The sequence below is a fragment of the Zingiber officinale genome, chromosome 1B (assembly GCF_018446385.1).
Source record: "Zingiber officinale cultivar Zhangliang chromosome 1B, Zo_v1.1, whole genome shotgun sequence".
Classification (NCBI taxonomy): Eukaryota; Viridiplantae; Streptophyta; class Magnoliopsida; order Zingiberales; family Zingiberaceae; genus Zingiber; species Zingiber officinale.
This window is the reverse complement of record NC_055986.1, coordinates 133,372,473-133,389,292: the sequence shown is the minus strand read 5'-3', so window position 1 is coordinate 133,389,292 and position 16,820 is coordinate 133,372,473. Positions and strand designations below refer to the sequence as shown.

Here is a 16,820-nt window from a genome sequence, read left to right as displayed (position 1 = left end):
AATGCATCATATTGCTATTAGACAGTCACACTAATCTTAATCGAGAGGTACGTGGTCGTATATAACAATTGACTGTTCACAACAACATTAAGTCAATTTAATCTATTTAATTGAATTCGAATTTAAAAAATCAAGATCGAAATTGAAATAATTGAGATATGTCATAAATAGACTGTTTATAAATAGGTTGTATTATTCATGTACGCAGATGCCCTCCAAGGTTTTCAAACAAAATCGGCCACAAGGATTCCTTTCGAGAAGTGGAAGAGGGAGAGGGGAAAAGTATAAAAATAGAAAGCTGGCGAGCAAACTTACTCTTCTTACTATTTTTAAGTGAATTCGCATTTGCGGAATTATTGTAGAGCTCTCATCAAAAGAATACTTTGTGATATTATGTGAACAATGAGGTAGACAAGATTGATAAATCAAAACTTAAAAATAGTTAAAAACAAGATGGAGATGAACCTTATTACATGCCCTTTCATTTACCTCGACTCTTCCCTTTCTTGACAGGAAACAAAGTAAGCTTGGTGGTCGAAGTATACGACCTAGCTTCTGTAGGCCGCAATCTGGAAAGAGCAACAACTTGCTGCTCTTCATTTGCCATGGCATCAGTAAATGGCTTCACCTCAAATGATCCTCGGGTGAATCCTCTGGCTACCTAAAACAAATAAATACTACAAAATCAAGAAACATATTTGTCTTGCAGAAGAAAAGTTTAGCTAACTTTATCATATAATTAACTTTTTTTTATGACAAACTAGATAATTTTATGTCATATGCATTGATCTTTTATGATGTCTAAGTTTATATCCTTGCATAATATTGTGTCAACCAGGTCCTAAATGACAGGATTATCACAAAAGCACTCAGTAGTTGTTTAGTAGTACAATCTAAAATGAAAAAATAGTGTTTTGATCCCAGATTAGAAATATAAGCAGAGAAACAATAATAAGTTAATAACCATACCTTCAACAAAATCCAAACTTTGAGAGAACTACTTAAGACTGCTAGTTTTGTTTGCTTTCCTGTTGTGAGGTAGTTGCACATGTGACGATCCACTTTTAGCACAAATCTAGGCCAGGACTTCACGTTTTCAGAATCTGGCTTGTTATGAGAGACAGCCTGAAACATAGGAGATAAAGAATAAAGATCAACATATTACATGGTGATTGAGAAATGCAGACTATTCCATTGTTGTGTTCTTAAAAGGGGAACGACATCTAAAAGTTAGATAAAAAGGGCAGCCTAGTGCACGAAGCTCCCGTCATGCGGGATTCCGGAGAAGGATCCATTGTACGCAACCTTACCCTGCTTTTTGCAAGAGGTTGTTTCCAGGATTCGAACCCGTGACCCTTTTGGTCACATGACAACAACTTTACCGTTGCGCCAAGACTCCCCTTCACATCTAAAAGTTAGATGAAGGTTCAAAATAAATACCTAAAAATAGTTTACTTTTCCAGGAGAGAAATGAAAAGTAGTAAGCATCGCAAGAACAAATCTGACGGTAGATTCCTCCATAAACAATTGGACAGTATATAAATACAGAAAAGTGAGAGATGCAAGACAGGATGGAAAGCGGCAATATCAAAAGAAAGGTTCTTCTATCCTGGGTTGTTATTCTTCTAGTATAAGGAACTTGGGAGTCTAAGTGTATTAGTTTTAGGGTTGCACTTATGAATTTGTTCATTGACTTGGATGACCAAAAACATTTCCGCTGTATCAAATTGCTATATTTATCTTGCTGCATCACTACATTTCACTTTAATATCTAGTTTAATGTGCATAGTTTTCTTATGGACAAGTGATGATCATGATGTAAAATATAAATAGGAGATTTATTTAACATTATACTTCAATTTAAAAATCTCTTACATAATTATAATAATATTATATTATCCGAAACATCATTAAAATTTCTAAACTAAACTAAACTATCTTAGCTCCCAAATTTAATATTATTAAATTAATGTCTCAATTTTAAAAAAATCTTTTAGTTCACTCCCCATCCTAAAATTCTTTAAGCTCTAATAAGATGAAATCAGCATGATTTACCAACTAACTCTAAGAAATCTTTTAAAATATTAAAATTATAGATGTAAAATGAGTAAAATATAAACATGGAGAATATTTTAATCACATTAGAGCTCTAAGGATACATTACCAAAAACTAAAACATCAGAATAACAGATTAAAATTTTATCTATAGAATATATATATATATATATACATAGAAAATATCATAATGGTATCAAAGAAAGTGCAAATGAAGGTTTCACTAACAAGCAGGCGACATATTTCCCGTTCAATCTTTGAAAATGATGTCTCCAAAGCTTCCACTCTTCCAGTGGCATGGCAGCAAATGCATGGTTCACTGATCATGAATGTGACACTTGGACGGACCTGCAAAAATAGTCAGTAAATTTGTCATCCTTGGAAAAATTGTCAAGGAACCACCAGTACAAACATTCCAGCCACTTAGCCTACAGTTGCACGAAAGATATGTAATTAACTTTTGCTAGCAAATCCAGATTGGACACTGAGGATGTAAAAAAAAACTAATTATCCAAGACTGATATGTCCAATTCGTCACTATGATTATCTGGAGTCTTAACAGAATAGACAATGACTCAGTAAGCACCTAAAGAATTAGCTTGCATAAACGGACCCATTAATTGTGATGTTCAATACTACAAAATGATTCCCTTTAATTCAGCATTCTATAATTCTATGGCTCCATCTTGTTGTAAACTGAAACGAAGGATTATATCAAAATGTTTTTAAGGAGTAATCGTACTGAAAAAGTGCAGAGCTAAAAAAACACTTCAAGGTCTGGTTCTCAATTCATACCCTCTTCCTGGTGATCTCCATCAACCCAAGCTTAGATAGCTCAGAAACTCTGACCGTTGATCGATCCCTTTCAACTGCCTTCTTCATTTCTTCATAAATAAGCCTTCTATTTGCTGGAGCAGCAAAAGGGGAAAAAATGGCAATGGAATTAGTTCTTTAATAAAATCAGTAAATAGGAATAATCATTGCTAAATCTCGAAAGCCATTGAGTAGCAAAAAAAAGAACCTAAAAGGTATTAAATTTTGAGGTATTCAACAGTGAAGGATAACTTTAATCTGTTTTCCATGGGAGAATGATGATTATATACTGCCCCTACAACAAAAAATTGTCATATAACATTTCTATAGTTTGTGTGATACAATTTCTGTTTCCTATGTGTTCTTTAAGCAATATGACCAATCTGTTCAAGCATTGACCTAATGAGATGAGATTCTGGCTTGCTGAACTTTGATAGCTACTTCATGCAACTCTCAGGCATTAAAACAATACAGATTAGACAAAATAATGGTCCCAAGAGATATATTTCCATTGGATTATGTGGATAAGAGAATTTATTCATAACAAATAAGAGATTGGAGAAAATGAAACTATGAAGTTATTTTACTTACAATCATCAACCATATCAATAAAATCAACCACAATTATGCCACCAATGTCTCTCAGACGTAGCTCCCTTGCAATCTAAAACAGAGAAAATGATTAATTTTAGCAAATCATAAATGGTTTGTTTAAGTCCCTGAATTAGGTCGCCACTAAAATCTGTTGTCATACTTCAACTTTGCAAAATATTTATGTCAACTTTACAATTTGCAAAATAAGAAAAATAAAAGGATTGTTTTTTGTCCTTGGAGGGATATTAAAGGGATAAAGACAAATTCTCATTATGAAGACTTGTCCATTGGATAATTTAACATACTTGTTTCACAGCTGCAAGATTGACATCTAGAACAGCTTTCTCTTGAGATGTTCCTTCTCCTAGCATACACTGCCCCCCATTAACATCTATTGAGACCAATGCTTCAGTCTGTTCAATCACCAAGTAACCCCCATTGGACAGGGGAACCCTACAACGAAACGAGATCATGAGCATCAGAATACAGAAAATATTGTAGAAACAATTTGAAATGCTCAGAGAGATGGCATGAGATTATGACAAAGAGATCAAGTCAGACACATTTCAACTAAAAAATGAGTTAAGTCCACTTGAGATACAAACATAACAAGATGCCAGTAGTACTTTGTCTTTTGGCATGTCATGGCATTTTGATTTCACAGCAAAGCGAATGAAGAAAAAATAATTTACTCCCTATAAGCACTTAGCAACAGGATAAAAGGGACATAAAGCTCCAGCCCTTGCTTAACTAGGTTCCAAAGCACAAAAGCTACAATGTCAACAACAAAACCAGAAACACAATTGTAAACCATACGTACCTTCTGAGTTTATTGTTTAAAGTGATAGTAAGCAAATATTCCTAGAAGAGTAAGGCTACACATTATGCCAAATGACGTTGCACGATTATTACAAAGGAAATTGTTAGTAAAGCAAGAATATTTCATAAACATGCCCTAATCCTAAGATGATTAAAGGACAAAATGTGTGCCAGTCATAGTCATGATGATTTGATAACAAAGGAAGCCAAATAGAACTTCAATTAATTTCATCGAAAATCTGTGAGCCAAAGAAACTAATGCAAAGTGAAAGCAACTTTGAATATATAATACTAAAGATTGTGTACTTACCTTTTACTTAGAATGCTATTGATTTCCTCTTCAATTTTGTATTCTTGAAAAATGGGTATTCTTTTATCATACAACTCAACTCGGTTACATAGTTCTGGTGCGATTTCCTGGAGATAGCTAGTAACCTGAACATCAAAAGAATTGGTAAGAATAATTCAAATTAAGATAAAATAAAGTTGTAATCATATACATAACTATTACTTTCTGAATTTCAGTAAATTTTGCAAACTGCAAGAATATTAAACCACATAAAAGTCTATCCCTACAAACAGGGCAGTAAATAAAGTTCTATGTATATCAAATGAAAAAATAAGATGATTTACTAGTGTCTAAATATATACTCTCACAAACCAAAAGTTTTTTTTTCCTTCCAGAAACATGTTACCTCATGATAAGTTCGAGGAGAATCAACAACCATGCGCTTGACCTGGAGTAAAAACCCAAGTAGACAAGACTGTTAAATAGTCGACAAACTACAACAGTAGAAAAACAGAATTGCAAAAGAGACTGTAACTACAGAATTAGATTGACCTTTTCATTAAAATAATCTTGCACAACGGACAAAGTCTGACCCATTGCCCTGTGTAACATTACAGGAACTGCTCCTTCTACACCCTCTTCAGCAGCTAATGCAGCAGATTTTGCATGTTCAGCTATGCCTTTCCATGTTGAAATTAATCCATCAAGGTCCTTTTTCAGTTCATCCAAAGAGTGACCAGCAGCAACAGTTCGTACAGTCAAGCCAAAACCTTGAGGCTGCAATGTTTTTGCAACAACTTTTAAGCGGCTGCGTTCCTCGCCAGTTATCTTCTTTGAAATTCCTATTCTATCACACCGAGTGCTTAATATCTGAAAAAGGAACAGAATCCTTCTTATATTGATACTAATATTCTATAGGTTTGCACACTGATGCACAACTGGAATAACATTAAATTTAAAAAGAAATTGCAGAAAACTGATTCAGCATAAAGGAGATATAATGACCTAAAGAAGTCTCTGCAGTTGTCATTCAACATCCAAAGCAATTAAATTATATTACAATACATGAACCCTACAGAGAAATCTTACCTAATTAAAATAGCCAACAAAAAAAATAATAATATGTACAACAAACTTTAATCTTGATCTGGTCCTGGCATCGTTTGATTCAATTTTAAAGGAGAAATCTTGATCAATATATGGAGATGTCTAGTTTTTGTCCTTCCATCTTAGTGATAACTAATAAAATATCCAAGGAAATTAGGGAACTTATTTTTATTGAATGGCAATTTTGAAGTTGTTGAACTATCTTCTCTCATATCCTGAGTTTTTTCCCTGACACAATTTTGTGAACTAATTCAATTCACTTGGCCCATGTAACTAAATATTGTTTTAAACATGTGCAAACAAACTCCAACAAATTTCTTTTATTTGTGCATATATATGTTTCTCATAAACTCTAGATACAATTGTTATTTGTTTATCACTTTTTGGCAGAAACCCATCTCTCTGCTGAACTTAGTAAATGTAATTTCACCTAGACACAAGGAATCTAACTTAACATTAGGGAACCTATAATAATTTGAATAAATCTATAATGGACTAAATATCAATCTTCAATCACCATAGCAGAAAATTGATAAGTTGGTTGGAATCTCTCCTATAAAACACATGTACTTGATTTGTGATTTCAGGACTCATATTCTTTAGTTTTAACTTTAAATTAATTACTAATATCGCAACTGAAATTATGAGATGCCAAAGATGAAAGGGGAATGGATTTTCATACTGACTTAGTAGCATGCAAAGAACCAAAGAAAGCAGAGTGCCTTACGTCCAAGTTAGAAAAGTAAAATTTCTTAAAATTGATTAAATCAAAGTAGTACTAGTCGCAACATAATTGTTTTGAGATACATACCCAGAATCTGCTTCTTAGGCTAGGATATGCAGTAAGAGCAGGACCTTTTGTGCCTAGCCCCTCTTTAACCACTTGGACAATTACTTCTGTCCCTTCACGAACATGATCCCATTTGTTGTTACCTCTATCAACACCATCAACGTCCTTCAAGCTTTCTTGTATAAGAAGTGGAAGACTAGAGTTGTTTGAGCTTTCTGCTTCTAGCGGAAGGAAATCATCAGCATATTCATCATCAAAATCAGCTTCGACAATGTTTAACTCATTTATATTGTTGCCAAAGTTCATCTTAATAGCATCAGATGCATCCAGTTCATCTTCTACTTCATGTTCATTATGATGGTTCATCTCTGATAGTGAATCAGTCATATCATCCTCATCATATGAAGGCTGGCCATGCCCATGGATGTCAAAATTACCTTTGAGTTCAAGCTTACTAGATTTGTTATAAGGCTCTTTCTCAATACCACGACAAAATGGCGGAAAAGCAAACGGTTCTCTATTCCGCTTAATATCCATAAAGGATGACCGAGAAATACCAATATCTACAAATGCCCCACCCATATGAGGAACAAGCTTTGTAAGCACACCTAAATATATACTATCACACTGCACATTATTCTTGACTGGTTCCAACAATATCTCAACGAGCTTATCATTTTCCAAGACAGCAATTCTTTGCATGGTACAGACAGATGAATTTATAAGTATAACAGTTGATTCTGGTTCTTCAATGTGGACTATATTGAACTCATCTTCAGGTCTTTTATCTGCCCCGTGCAAGTTCACTAAATTTAGTTTATGCTGTTCTTCTAGACTGATAGTATCATCAAGTTCACCAGACTCAGTAAAAGAAAAAAAAGTAGATCGAAGTAGCCATGGTTCCTCAACAGGTTGTGCTTTTTCAGAATCCTTTTCCTCTGAACCTACCACATGTATTTCTGCATCCCTATCTACAAATTTATACTGTTCTTTAGAAATATCATAAACGGACAATTTCTCTCCTAGCAAGCGAGCACCATTAATACTTCTCATTATGCCCAACTCTCCTGTGAATCCACTGGAAGTATCTAAGTGTTCAGTGCCATGAAAGGTAACAAAAACAATGGATTATTGAACCAAGTAAAGTTACCTGCAGATGAAACTTTGTAATTTCCATTCTTGATCTGATTGTTGGGGAATTCTAAATCCAGCATCCACGATCCCCACGAGGGAACTGGCAGTCCCTGTATTCTATTCCTCATCCAACAATCTCTCACCACAATGACTTCATTTTCACTACCAAGAGAAGGTATGGATAAAGAGAATTCAGGCCCAGATCTCCAAATAATGTCCCTCAAAGGATTTCTCTCATCTTTCATGAAATAATTGTATTTGAAATGAATCCCGCAAGGTACCTGAAACAGCAGTAGCTTAAGAATTTACAGAAACCTGTTCCTAAATTGTATTCAACTGTTGAAAAAAATTATACATACAACCAAATTACCAATTACCAAATTCAAGTATGTGTTGATAATAGCTTGGGGTACTCAAATATGAATAACAAGAAAATGAAGGAATGTGAATGCATTATACTCAGTTTATGGTACTTGTTTCACACTTTAATGCAGATGCCTGAAAATTCAAAACAATTTCAAAGCAAGATTTCTAAGACACTGCCTTTGACAACGAACTGTTGACAGATAAACTTGAATTAAAAAAAAACTGCAATTCAACTGAATTACCGTATAAAAGTAAATCAAAAAATACCAGTTAGTATGTGAAGTAACATTAATTCAGTTAAAATAAGACTGTGGAGCAAATAAGCAATAATGCAGATTACAGAATACTAATACCACCCAAATTTCCAATCTTTCAATATACATTAATCAACAACCAACAGATTAGATAACTAGAATAACCGCTGTAAAAGTACAATCAATCTCAATGATGATGTCAAGCAACACATTGGAGGGAAGTCAAGCCTTACAGTCAAAAATCCTAGCAGATTCTAAATGAATATCCAATCATTAGGTATCACACGTGCGATCAAGTTTAGTGGTAATCAACCTAAAAAAGTACATGAAAATTTTACTAATCATAAAATGAACAATAATACAAGATAATAAAACGTAGATTAAGTTTTATCATAATTAACCTAATAAAATACATGAAAATTTTATTTTTCAGGAATGATATTATAAGATAATGAAACTGGGGATTAAAACCCACTTATCAAAACACTACGTTACCTTTACTTCAGAGATGAATAAGTTAGCATGCTCCTTGCAACGAGACAAGTGAATAGCTCTCTCTAGTTCCCAAGAGCCTAAACAAATTGGATCGCCCGTTATAAATAACAAATATCCATTGGTTACATCAGCTTCGATATTCCATACTACCTTCCGCACCCCTCTGCATGCTATGGCTGAGTAACCTGAAACATGCATAGGATAAAAATGCCTTGAGTTTGAAATCAGTGCGCTCATAAGCATAATGCACCCTCGGTAAATAGCATACAAGGAAGCAGTTGATATAAGTATCATGGGAAATGATAAGTAAAACAATAAATTTTTCTGGAACAACAATGACTGAGTCAAAATTATCATTCCAAAAATATTGAAATGGTACAGAAAAGGGAAAAACATATCTAGCATCACAGGGAGAAAGAAAGCAACTAGTCTTTCTCATGGAGGAAGCTACAAGAGCGTATATTCGGTTGGAGAAAACTCAGAATAACTAAAAAATAAAAAGCAGTTAGTAGCAATATCAGAAAGCCTCAAAATTTCAATCTTCTACTTGGTTCCACCAATTCAAAGTTACCCCAACAGTAAATAAAAGGTGAACAAATTAGGATAAGTGCATCCCAGGAGCTTGCAGCCACACCAACTGCACATTGGAGCATGACCAGAGAAACTATGTTCTGAATCTTCAGCCGTGTTCCCACACAGTATCCAAGGCTTTGGTCAAGATAGTCCCGATAAAACCGAATTTCCTCTTGCTAGCAGCTGGTTCAAATAGAGCAGCTAGGACAGAAGTATCTTTAGAGGGACCCACACCTCCAAATCAATGGAACTCATCATAACTATACCCTAGGAAGGCTTGGAGTCAATTCCAAGATCAAGAAATAGTGTAGTTGACCATTGGCCATGGTTCACTGGATTACAGATGAATGCCTCAACCTGTGAAGCAAGCACTATATGTTGTAAATGCTGAAGAAAAAAATTGGGAAGGAAATTAGTAAACCAGATTGGTAGGGAAGAGGCCGTGAGTAGACCCAATACCATGCCAACATAAGAAGTATCTTGAATTGGTTGAGTCAAACCAATTTATCCAGGAAAAACAAGCTAAGATACTTATACACAACAGTAAAAGTCCAAGGACTTCCATCTTATTGCCAGCACCACTTCCCTGACATGTAGCATTTCGAACCGCCAAATCCACAATACTCATATCACCATGCTGTGTAGGCAGGATGCAATTTTTTTTCTTTAGATAGTTGATCCCTGTCGATAAATTAGGCATGATTTGATTAGATTAAATATGTCATGATTTTATTTGATTGAAATAAATTTAGGAAGGTAATTATTAGGATTATAATATTTCCTTATTTTGTGCGATTTGAACTTATACGCTTTCTTCTATTTAACGATGTATTGAGATCTGAATTATTATGTAATAAAAAGTAGATTTTAGTCTTTCTCCTTCATTTTCTTTTGGTGCATTATTTACATGGTATCAGAGCCCCATTCTAGGTCATAAATTTCAAAGCCGCTATGGTCGGCACAGACTCAAAATCGTCTGGATCAACCATCGGCGATAGCGCACCATCCTTGGAAGGAGGAAATCGACCAAATTCAAATATCTCCTTGTCTGATTCCCTCCAAATCACCATACATAGATTCAATTGAAAAAATTACCTTGGATGGGCTGAATCCATCCGCTTGGTGATTGATGGTAAAGGGAACTCAAACATTTAAATGGAGAAATAAAGCCACCAGCTTCAAATGATCCGAAATACAAACAATGGCGCTCGAAAAATTCTTTGGTGACTATGGATTATTAACTCAATGGACCCAAATCATTGGCAAACCTTTCATGTTCTTACCAACAGCCCGTGATGTATGGGAAGTTGTACGTGAAACCTACTATGATATGGAGAATCATTCTCAACTGCTCGAATAAAATATTCGAATGTGGAGAATGCAGCAAAGAAACCGAAATGTTATTGCCTATTGCAATGAAATGATGATTGTATAGCAGGAACTAGATTTATTTGAAGAAGAGGAATGGGAAAGCACCAATGATGGTATTCAATATAAAAAGAAGGTAGAGAGAAGCAAGGCATTTGTCTTTTTGGCAAGTTTAAATAAGGAGCTTGATGAAGTTCAAGGACGAATACTTGGGAGAAAACCTCTGCCTGCCATTAGAGAAATTTTCTCAGAGGTTCGTCGAGAGGAGGCTCGACCCCAAGTGATGTTGAAAGGAATTGAAGAACCAAAGATAGTAGATAGTGAGAGATCTGCCCTTGTCACCAAAGGGACCAGTTTTGAAGGCGATAAGCCAAAAATCTAGTGTGAAAGGTGTCACAAGCCGTGGCACACTATTGAGACATGCTGGAAAATCCATGGCAAATAAGAAAATTATAAAAAGAAGTCAGGCAGCAACTCTAAAGCTACTAATGGTGGTATTTGGCCCTTCAAACTAGTATTGATTATGGACATCAATCATCAACCTCTGAATCTCTCCCTTTCACAAAGGATCAAATAGAGCACCGGTATAAAATGCTTCAATCTGACTCTGTTGGAAATTCTAACTCTTCTTGCTCTTTTGCTCAAACAGGTATATCCCCTATAGCTTCTATTGGCAGCACAAACTCAAATGGTTCCTAGATATTAGATTCAGGTGCCACCGACCATATGATAGATATTTCACAGTTTTTCTCTACATATACACCGTGCGCAAGGAATAAAAAGGTTAAAATTGTTGATAGATCCTTTGCTACTATAGCAAGGAAAGGAACTGTTGTTGTTTCTCCTTTCCTTGTCCTTAGAGATGTTTTGCATGTGCCTCATTTATCATATAATCTATTATCCATCGGCAAACTTACCTTTGATCTTAACTGTGTTGTTTTTTTTCCTCTCATTGTGAATTCCTGGATTTAGCCTCGGAGAAGATGATTGGCATGACAAGACAATGACCTCTACATCTTCAATGCTGGATCAATCTTCATCAAACAAGACCTCAAGACCTATTTCAACTCGATTTCTGCTTCTCATGACAGTGAGATTATGTTATGACATTATCGTTTAGGACATTCAAATTTTCAATATTTAAGATAATTGTTACCTAAGTTATTTTTTTTTTAAAAAAGTCCTTGTTTAGATGTGAATCTTGTGAATTAGCCAAACACCATTGTCTTTTATACATAGTGATGTTTAGGGTCCCTCTAGAATACTAACATTGTCTGAAAAACGGTGGTTTATCACATTTATAGATGATCATACTAGAAAGACTTGGCCATTTCTTTTGAAAAATAAATCCGATGTTGGAAATGTGTTCACAAATTTTTATAAGATGGCTCAAACACAATTTCAAACATAGATTAAAATTTTTCGTAGTGATAATTGTTCAGCAAAGTTCTTGTATTCATACTCGATAAAATGGAGTGGCCGAAAGAAAAAATAAGCATATCCTCGAAGTTGCAAGGGCTCTAAGTTTTCGTACTAAAGTTCCAAAGTATCTTTAGGGTGATGCGATTCTAACAGTTACTTATTTAATAAATAGATTACCAATAACAATACTGAATTTTCAAACTCCGATAAAAACCTTTCAAAATTGTTTCCCTAACTCTCGGCTCTTCATATATATTTCCCTAAAAAATTTTGGTAGCATTGTCTTTGTTCACAATCATGACCCAAGACGTTCTAAACTTGATCCAACATCTTATAAATGCATCTTTGTTAGGTACCCTACAAATCAAAGAGGACACAAATGTTTTGATCCAATTTCAAAAAAAAAAAATTGGTATCCGTGGATGTCACATTTTTGAAAGGACAATCTTACTACAATTCTCATCTTCAGGGGAGCATAATAGGGAAGATGAATGTTTAAATGAGTCGAACTTAACCTATTATTTCGAGGAAGAACCTAAACATGTGCCTTTTCAAAACAATGGCATGATAGAAAAGAGTAACAATCGGTTCAAAGGTCTTGTTTACAGAAGGAAAGGTCGGGCTCAAAGAAAAGAAGACATTGTCCATCTACAAAGCTAAGAATATGATCTAAGGCAAAATCATGACTAGCAATGATTACTCAAAGATCCCTGGCAATAGAACCCAAGGAATTTCAGAGTTAAATTCCTCAAGTCAAGTTGATCTTCCTATTGCCCTAAGGAAAGGAGTTCGGTCATGCACACAACACCCACTTTAGAATTTTCTATCTTATAAAAATTTGTCTCCTTTCTATTGTGCTTTTGTTTCACAACATCACAGTGTTAGTATTCCAAATAATATTCGGGAAGTTCTAAAGATACCTGAGTGGAAAGAAGTAATTTTTGAGGAAATGAGAGCCCTACAGAAGAATTCTACTTGGGAGAAGTTTGATCTACCTCACCGTAAATCGATTGTTCGATGTAAGTGGCAATTCACCACAAAGTACAACTCAGACGGTTCTCTAGAACGATATAAGGCCCGTTTGGTTGCTAAAGGCTTTACGCAAACCTACGAAGTAGACTGTTCTAAAACATTCTCTCCGGTGGCTAAATTGAACACGGTTCGAGTCTTATTATCAACTGCTGCAAATCTTGATTAGCCACTAAATCAATTAGATGTAAAGAATGTGTTTCTAAATAGTAATTTAGAAGCAACGGTCTACATGGAGGAGCATGGTTCGAGAGGTTCACAAATTTTGTAAAAAGTCAAGGCTACACCCAAGGACAATTTGATCATACTTTATTCACAAAGACAAGATCTCTGTGTTGATCGTGTATGTTGATGACATAATCTTGACTGGAGATGATATAGAAGAGATGAGCATATTGAAAGCAAGCCTAGACAAGGAATTTGAGATTAAAGACTTGGGTCAGCTAAGGAACTTTCTTGGAATGGAGATAGCAAGATCAAGGAAAGATATTATGATGTCTCTGAGAAAGTATATTCTCGATCTCTTAAAGGAAATTGGGATGAGTAGGTGTAGGACAGCAAATACTCCAATTGAAGTGAACGCAAAGCTAGGAGATATAAAAAAAATGGCACTCCAGTAAACTCAATAAGATATCAAAGACTTGTTGGGAGACTAATTTACTTGTCTCATTCTCACCCAGACATTGCTTTCACAATGAGCATGGTCGTTCAATTCATGCATTCTCCATGAAGAACATTTAGATGCAGTGTACTAAATTCTAAGGTATTTAAAAGGAACATCGGGAAAGAGACTTTCTTCGAAAAGGATGAGACAAGAGACATTGAAGTATGTACAGATACAGACTAGGTAGGCTCTGTTACTAATCGAAGGTCAACTTGCACATTTGTGTGGGGCAACGTGGTAACTTGGAGAAGTCAGAAGCAAAGTGTTGTAGCCAGAAACAGTGCAGAGGCTAAGTTTAGAGCAATGGCTTAAGGAGTATGTGAGATTCTTTGGCTAAAGAGAGTTTTGGATGAACTAAAGAGACCAATAAACCTTCCTATGAAGCTCTACTGTGATAATAAAGCAGTCAACAGTATTGTTCATAATCCAGTTCGACATGATAGAACGGAACACATTGAAATTGATAAACACTTTATAAAAGAGAAGCTGGAAGACGGAACAATTTACACTCCATTTGTTCCAACCACGCTATAAGTTGCGGATGTTTTGACCAACTCTTTGAAACACAAGTTAGCAAGTTGTGCATGATGAACATCTTTGCACCAACTTGGGGGGGGAGTATCGATAATTAGGCATAATTTGATTAGATTAAATATGTCATGATTTTATTTGGGCAGCCCGGTGCACGAAGCTCCCGCTATGCGGGGTCCCGGAGAAGGATCCATTGTACGCAGCCTTACCCTGCTTTTTGCAAGAGGCTGTTTCCAGGATTCGAACCCGTGACCTTTTGGTCACAAAGCAACAACTTTACCGTTGCGCATGTCATGATTTTATTTGATTGAAATAAATTTAGGAAGGTAATTATAGGATTAGAATATTTCCTTATTTTGTAAGATTTGGACTTGTACGCTTTCTTCTATTTAACGATGTATTGAGATCTGAATTATTATGTAATAAAAAGTATATTTCAATTTTTCTCCATTTTCTTTCGGTGCATTATTTACAATCCCTGTGCAATTCTTGGAAAAGCACCAAAGAAAAGAAAAGCTCCTTTTTCAACAATCAATTCTTTATATCATCCACCTTAGCGCCATGAAAATGGATAAATGGCTAGCAAAAGAATAAGGACACTATTGATAAGCATGAGTATTCTCGCATGGGAGAAAATGAGCCTTTCATAGTGTCAGTTTGTTGTCAAGTGTATTGAAGAAATACACTGTGATAAATGGTTTTCTAAATCAAACTTTACAAATAACATAATAGAAGGACATCAACATTCTGATCCAGCAACTAGCACTGCATCGTTCTACTACCTTATATAAAATAGCAACAAGTAATGTGTTCAACATTAATGCAGCACCAGTGAACCTTTAAAACAGGAATAACTAAAGTAGCATCAATGATAAAAATTTTTAGCAGAACTATGAAATATAATAAAATCACTATTGTTCAACTAATTTCCTAGGCAATCATAGACCCAAAAAAGACAAAAAAAGAAAAATACAGTCAACTTAAGAAAACTGAGAACTTGAAGGAAGCTAGAAAAAAATACAAATCAGTTCCAAACAAACATCTTAATATGAAGCTTGTCATAACTTAATTCAGCAGCAAACTATTACCTATATCATCTATTGTGGACATCAATGTTGATGCAGAGAGATTGGAAGCACGAAAATTGACCTTCAGATCATTCTGTTGTTGTATCCATCGCCAAGTAATTCTGAGAAGATAGGAAGTCTCAAATGCACAGCCACTATAAGTATTTGTGTTAGATACTGAACCTATCCATAAATAGACCACTTTAACCTAAAACCTCACATGTCTAGAATTCATCATAGATAAATAGCAATGTTATGTGGAAAGAAAAGACCATTGGATTTGCACATCACTATCTTAGTAATAAAATTTCACATAAAAAGTGCCATTGGGGCATGTAATCCACTCCTCATCTCAACCCCCTAACTTGGTGCACATCAACCAGGTTGCCTAACATTGTTAACTGGAAATTCTGATCGTTTATACTGGACTAATTTAAGCGCGGGCTGCAACAATCTAACAATCACAGCAGCATAGTACCAAATAACTTTGGGTAGAAAAAACTAGCAATACGACTCAAACCATATTTTCATTAATGCATCGAAGTCTACACTTTCCAATTATCAAAATGTTGAATGTATCTTCACATTTATCCCATTGCTAACTTAGATTCAAGAAGTCCTTATTAAAACTTGGTTTGCATCGAAGTTCACGGGAACCATGAGTTATGCTCATCCTTGCAGGTTGCAGCTTTTGTTTTAACCAACAAAAACGTGGTTTGCTAAATTATTCACGAGATGTGAAAGAAAGCACATTGAGCACGAATGCGTTGTCCGAGTATAACCTGTTAGACGCGTTATAAGAAATCACAAAAGTCCAATTCTGACCCAATCCAAATGCAACTCTCCCAAAAATACCACACAAGAAAAACGTATTTTTAATACAGCGAAGGATGAAAGAACTAACAGTGGTGGCCGGAAATTTCTTGGAGAGCCCGAATGGTAGAAGAAGTCCACTGCGCGGCGGCTGCCGGAAGGTAATAGGTGGCATGCTATGCAGAGCTCCATGGAGACTCGCCTCGGAAACCCGTTACGAAGAGAAAGAGAAGCGAGAGAAGCCAACAGCAGAAGCTCCGTAATCCGAGTGGTGCAGAGTGAGAAACATTCCTGGAGCTGGAGTTTTGGGGGGAGAGATTAGAAGAAGCGAGAAATGGAGAGGCCTTGGTTCGAGGCTTCCCGAAGGCCTGGAGGCGGAGGAGATGGGGATAAGAAATTTAACGGGACATGTTTTTGACAAATAAAAAGGAATCGTATAAATAATATCTCTCCCATTAAAAACACACCCTAAATAAAACATAAATATTTTACATTCTAAGAAATCCTGGCCGTTCGATAATATTTACTAGTAATTTTTATCCATACTAATGATGATGCATACGCACTATGTGTATAATATAATACATTAAAATCATATTAACTCTTTATAATGAAATTATATTAATTAAAATATTTT

At 35.3% G+C, this 16,820-nt stretch overlaps 1 protein-coding gene across 3 annotated transcripts; it reads right to left on the bottom strand.

Annotated features, from left to right (window-relative positions):
* Nucleotides 1-370: 370 nt before the first annotated feature.
* Nucleotides 371-16,587, bottom strand: LOC121980071 (ribonuclease E/G-like protein, chloroplastic). Of its 3 annotated transcripts, none has more exons than XM_042532041.1 (14): nucleotides 16,275-16,587; nucleotides 15,392-15,525; nucleotides 8,717-8,901; nucleotides 7,618-7,882; nucleotides 6,489-7,534; nucleotides 5,123-5,440; nucleotides 4,977-5,018; nucleotides 4,592-4,716; nucleotides 3,768-3,915; nucleotides 3,460-3,532; nucleotides 2,851-2,963; nucleotides 2,284-2,403; nucleotides 970-1,125; nucleotides 371-661 (listed from the first exon to the last, which is right to left on the bottom strand). In XM_042532041.1, the coding sequence occupies exons 1-14, from the start codon at nucleotides 16,373-16,375 to the stop codon at nucleotides 482-484; spliced, it is 3,006 nt and encodes a 1,001-aa protein (XP_042387975.1). In that variant the 5' UTR covers nucleotides 16,376-16,587; the 3' UTR covers nucleotides 371-481. The 3 variants fall into 3 exon arrangements, with proteins under 3 accessions (XP_042387975.1, XP_042387981.1, XP_042387987.1); XM_042532047.1 differs by having other exon boundaries at nucleotides 15,392-15,492; XM_042532053.1 differs by lacking the exons at nucleotides 8,717-8,901; nucleotides 15,392-15,525; nucleotides 16,275-16,587 and having other exon boundaries at nucleotides 6,489-7,545; nucleotides 7,618-7,760.
* Nucleotides 16,588-16,820: the final 233 nt, after the last annotated feature.

Coding starts and splice junctions, on each gene's coding strand:
- LOC121980071 (XM_042532041.1), bottom strand. CDS start 16,375: ATGGAGCTCTGCATAGCATGCCACCTATTACCTTCCGGCAGCCGCCGC. Junction 8,902..15,391: donor GTCCACAATAGATGATATAG/GTAATAGTTTGC, acceptor TGCATGTTTCAG/GTTACTCAGCCATAGCATGC. Junction 5,019..5,122: donor AAGATTATTTTAATGAAAAG/GTCAATCTAATT, acceptor TTTTTACTCCAG/GTCAAGCGCATGGTTGTTGA.